Here is a 5,000-nt window from a genome sequence, read left to right on the forward strand (position 1 = left end):
TTAACCATACATGAGGTATACTAACTATATTGATACATCAAATAGTCATTTTAATTCCATTTAGACACCGGTTTTCAAATCAATTTTACCAATGGACGAAGCAGTAGAAGTATCCCAGCAATAAGAGGGGGCCAGGGTGCAGGGGCCTTTAACGTGGGCAGGTCACTGAGGAGCTGATGTAGGAGTCGATCCACGCAAGGTAGTCTGAGCGTAGAAGGATAACGTTTAGTTTTAGTTTTGATTCCATTTATTACAATGGATATTCTTGGTGTGGCATACTGTGTGTTTAATTTTGCTTCTAAACTATCCCCTGTGTGCAAGGAATGGCCGGGGTTACCATCCACTGGTGGCGAGGGATTCGAACGCAGGTCAGCAAGATTGCTAGACGAGAACGCTACCGCTGCACCACACAGCACACAACGAGGAATTTGTAGGACGTGTTTGGATTAGGAACGTATGATCTTACAGGCAAAGCTTTTCTTTACTAATGCGTATATGGCAAGTGTGATTGCAGATCTACGAACGTGCAAATGCTCTCACGCATACCTATAGACATGCACACGCGTACATGGACCAATAGACAAGCACACGGCTACCTACAGACTTATATACATACACCTACAGACAAACAAACACACACACACACACACACACACACACACACAGACACACACACACACACACACACACACACACACACACACACACACACCTATAGACAAACACACACAAGCACACACCTATAGACACGCTAAACTTACTGTTGACTCTCGTGTACACTCCCGGGTAATTTGGCCGAGCGCAGCCGATGCCCCAGGACACGATGCCAATTTCAAAATATCGCCCGTTATCGTCGGAGATCATTGGGCCTCCGGAATCTCCCTGCAAAGAAGCAGGATTTTTGACGGGATTTATCACGTGTGGGATTTATGATGCATGAGGATTTATGTAGTTAGGAAATAGTATAAGGATAATAATGATAATGACAGCAACAATAATGCTGATGACAATAACAACAGTAATACCATATCTAATAGAAAACAATACCATTAGTGATCCTAACAATAGCAAAAGCAGTAACACAGAAACGCAAATACACAGGATTTCACTCCGTCCTCACCTGACACGAATCCTTCCCTTGTTCACCAGCACAGATCATGCCATCAGAAATCCCACCGCCATAGAGAGTATTGCATTCTTCATTCGTCAGCGTTGATACTGTCACTTCGTAGAGCTGTGGCAGATAGCCTCCGCCTGAAACAATTATCATAGTGGAATATGTTTTGTTTCTTTTTGTGTGTGTGTGGGGGCTGGGGTTTGCTGATCCTAGAGAGGTATGGTGGTTTAATTATATAGAGATATAGTGGTTGGTTTATTATATAGAGATATAATGGTTGATTTATTATATAGATATATAATGGTTGATTTATTATATAGAGATATAATGGTTGATTTATTATATAAAAATATTATGGTTTAAGGGAGACCTTTAGCACTCCCATAGATGTAATACCTTCAAATGAAAAAATCAATCATCAAAAGTTTGTATTCTAAGACAATGGAAAAGGGTTTTGGAAAATGCTTGAGAACGCTCTGAGCGAGTGCGAGGTCGTAGAGCGGGTTTAAAGGACAAAGGCATAGCCCTTGAAAAAAGGGTTGTGGGAATATAGACCACCTGAGCCGCCACTTCCTGCCCCTTGTTGATTAGTTGCTAAATGTATCACTATGTGTTGGTAAGAGTTATGCACAGAAAGAATGAACTGGAGATAAAAAAAGATAAGAAAAATGCAAAACTTTAAACGCCCGTAGCTCAAAACGGGATTATTTTTCATTCAAATATTCGTAAAATAATTTATTTCTAGATGAATTTTTATCTCTAAAGGCGGCAGTTTTCTTTATATAAGGTAAAAATTTAACATGTAGAAAAACAAACGGGAAAAAATCGCTAGTCGACTTCCATTTTATGATTGAATGCATCAAGACGTTTGAGATATTCCCCCCCCCCAAAAAAAAAAAAAAAAATGTTACTGGATTTGTATAATGTTAGAATATTGATTTTTCGAATCTTAAGTCTGTAGCACATGCAGTAGGGGCTCCAGATCATTTTAGAATAATTTGAAGTAACATCCTAGCGTCATGATGTCATGTCGCATCACATTCTTGTGCTAACGAAACTTTATTTGATATAAATCATGATCATTTCAAGACAAAACACTGACTTTATTAACATCTTGCTTCTCCTCTTAATGATTATATATAGATATGAAGATTTAATGACTATGTCTATAATGTTTTAATTAATCCATATAGATATAATGGTTTAATGACTCTATATATATATAATGATTTGACAATTACAAACAATTTTCTCCAAGATAACCAAATCTTAGATAAAAAAAATTACAATCTCCTCTTTCTTTTTCTCCTTGCTCTCTCTCTCTCTCTCTCTCTCTCTCTCTCTCTCTCTCTCTCTCTCTCTCTCTCTCTCTCTCTCTCTCTCTCTCTTCCCCCCCCTCCCCACACACACAAACGAATCCCACAACGCACGGTGACCAACACCGTCCCTCCCTCCCTCCCTCTCGTAAACTCACTCTCGGACTGAGCGCCCCAGCCCGTCACGATAGCGCTAGCGTCACTGAAGGACTCGCCGGCAGGAGGGAGGCAGACGGGGGCCACGGTGTTATCTGAAGGCCACGTGATCTTCGAAGAAAGCTTCAGGAGAGCAATGTCGTTTTCCAAGGTATTCCTGTTGTACTGAGGGTGGACCACGACCTGAGAGAAAGGGGATTTATAAGCTCTCTTTTGGAGGTCTGTTTGCCTGTGTATCTATTTGTCTACCGAATTGTCTTTCTGTCGATCCGTCTGCCTGTCTATCTGTCTGTCTACTTATCTATCTGTCTTTCTGTCGATCTGTCTGCCTATCTATCTGTCGATCTGTCTGCCTATCTATCTGTCGATCTGTCTGCCTATCTATCTGTCGATCTGTCTGACTGTCTATCTGTCTGTCTACTTATCTATCTGTCTTTATGTTGATCTGTCTGCCTGTCTATCTGCCTGTCTACTTATCTATCTGTCTTCCTGTTGATCTGTCTGCCTATCTATCTGTTTTGCTGTTGATCTATCTGCCTGTCTATCTGTCTGTCTACTTATCTATCTGTCTTTCTGTCGATCTGGCTGCCTGTCTATCTGTCTGTCTACTTATCTATCTGTTTTTCTGTCGATCTGGCTGCCTGTCTATCTGTCTGTCTACTTATCTATCTGTCTTTCTGTCGATCTGTCTGCCTATATATCTGTCTGTCTACTTATCTATCTGTCTTTCTGTTGATCTGCCTGTCTGTCTATCTGTTTATCTCTAACAACCTGTCTATCTATCTGTCTGCTTATCTGTCTATCTATCTGTCTATTTATCTATCTGTTTATCATTCTGTCTATCTATCTGTGTCTATCTATCTATTATATCTAATTGTCTGTCCACATATTTGTTTATTTGTCTACCTGTCTACCTATCTTGCTATCTGTTTGGCTGTCTATCTGTTGTGCTATCTACTTATATACATAACTATCTGCCTATCTATCTCTTTATCTTTTTTATCTATCATTATTTATCTGTTTGTCTGTTAATCTATCTGTCTATCTATCTAATTGTCTATCTATCTGTCTATCTGTGAGTGTATCTGTATATCTATATGCTTATGTTTCAATATATCTGTCTATCTATCTATCTGTTTATGTGTCTATTTATATATATATATATCTGTCTATCTATCTGTTTATTTCTCTCTATATATGTCTATCTGTCTATCTATCTATCTATCTATCTACGTATATACCTGTCTGTCAGTCTGTTTATCTCTTTTTTTATCTATCTACATAAATACCTATCTGCTTCTATCTATCTCTTAAGTAGTCAGTCGATCAATCAATCTATAAATCTATCTTGCTTTCTTTCTTTCTTTATTATTATCATTTCTATTACTATTATATTTATTATCATTATCATTATTATTATTATAATTATTCTTATCATTATTATTATTATTATCATTATTATTATTATTATCAATATTATCGTTATTATCATTATTATTACTATAATTATTATTATTATCATTATTATAATTATTATCGTTATTATTTTTATTGTTATTATTATTATTATTGTTATTATTATTATTATTATTGTTATTATTATTATTATTATTATTATTATTATCATTATTATCATTATTATCATTATTATTATTATTGTTATTATTATTATAATTGTTATTATAATTATTATTATTATTATTATTATTATTATCACTATCATTATCATTATTATTATTATTATTATTATTATTATTATTATAATTACTATTACTATTATCATGATATATTTCTACACCTGGTTTACTTCATCTTTTATCACAGGCCACGAACTACGCACCTGGGACAACCTTATAGCGTAGGCATTAGCTTCAGAGGCGATGGAATAATCGTGGTCACCGAGGAAGACAGCGTCGTTCGTGTCCATGCTGAGGTTGGTGGAGAAAAAATAATAACAATGATAATAATAATAAGATAGATAAGATGAAAAATATATAAATAAGTAAAAAGTTAGGGGGAGAAAGAGAGATGGGGGAGAGACGGAGGGCGAGAGAGAGAATGTGGTTGGTAGATATACATGTATGCTGTAGAAAGTAATGTTGTGGGTGTAAATTGATAAATAAACACACACACACACACACACACACACACATATATATATGTGTGTGTGTGTGTGTGTGTGCGTGTGTGTGTGTGTGTGTGTAAGCATATATGTGTGTGTGTGTGTGTGTGTGTGTGTGTGTGTGTGTGTGTGTGTGTGTGTGTGTGCGTAAGCGTGTGTGTGTGTGTGTGTGTGTGTGTGTGTGTGTGTGTGTGTGTGTGTGTGTGTGTGTGAGTGCGTGCGTGCGTGCGTGCGTGTGTGTGTGTAAGTACAACACACATCCTCCAAGCGCTCGAAAAAAAAACGTCCA

At 36.9% G+C, this 5,000-nt stretch overlaps 1 protein-coding gene across 1 annotated transcript in view; it reads right to left on the reverse strand.

Annotated features, from left to right (window-relative positions):
* LOC125038874 (trypsin-1-like) overlaps positions 1-4,516 on the reverse strand; it is a 9,597-nt gene extending 5,081 nt beyond the window's left edge. Inside the window, exons 1-6 of the mRNA XM_047632498.1 lie at positions 4,430-4,516; positions 2,592-2,772; positions 1,121-1,254; positions 762-882; positions 525-546; positions 90-204 (exon numbers count right to left, since the gene is read on the reverse strand). Coding sequence (XP_047488454.1) covers positions 90-204; positions 525-546; positions 762-882; positions 1,121-1,254; positions 2,592-2,772; positions 4,430-4,516 — 660 coding nt within the window. The remainder of the gene's footprint in view (positions 1-89; positions 205-524; positions 547-761; positions 883-1,120; positions 1,255-2,591; positions 2,773-4,429) is intronic.
* Positions 4,517-5,000: the final 484 nt, after the last annotated feature.

Source organism: Penaeus chinensis, chromosome 26 (genome assembly GCF_019202785.1).
Source record: "Penaeus chinensis breed Huanghai No. 1 chromosome 26, ASM1920278v2, whole genome shotgun sequence".
NCBI classification, from domain to species: Eukaryota; Metazoa; Arthropoda; class Malacostraca; order Decapoda; family Penaeidae; genus Penaeus; species Penaeus chinensis.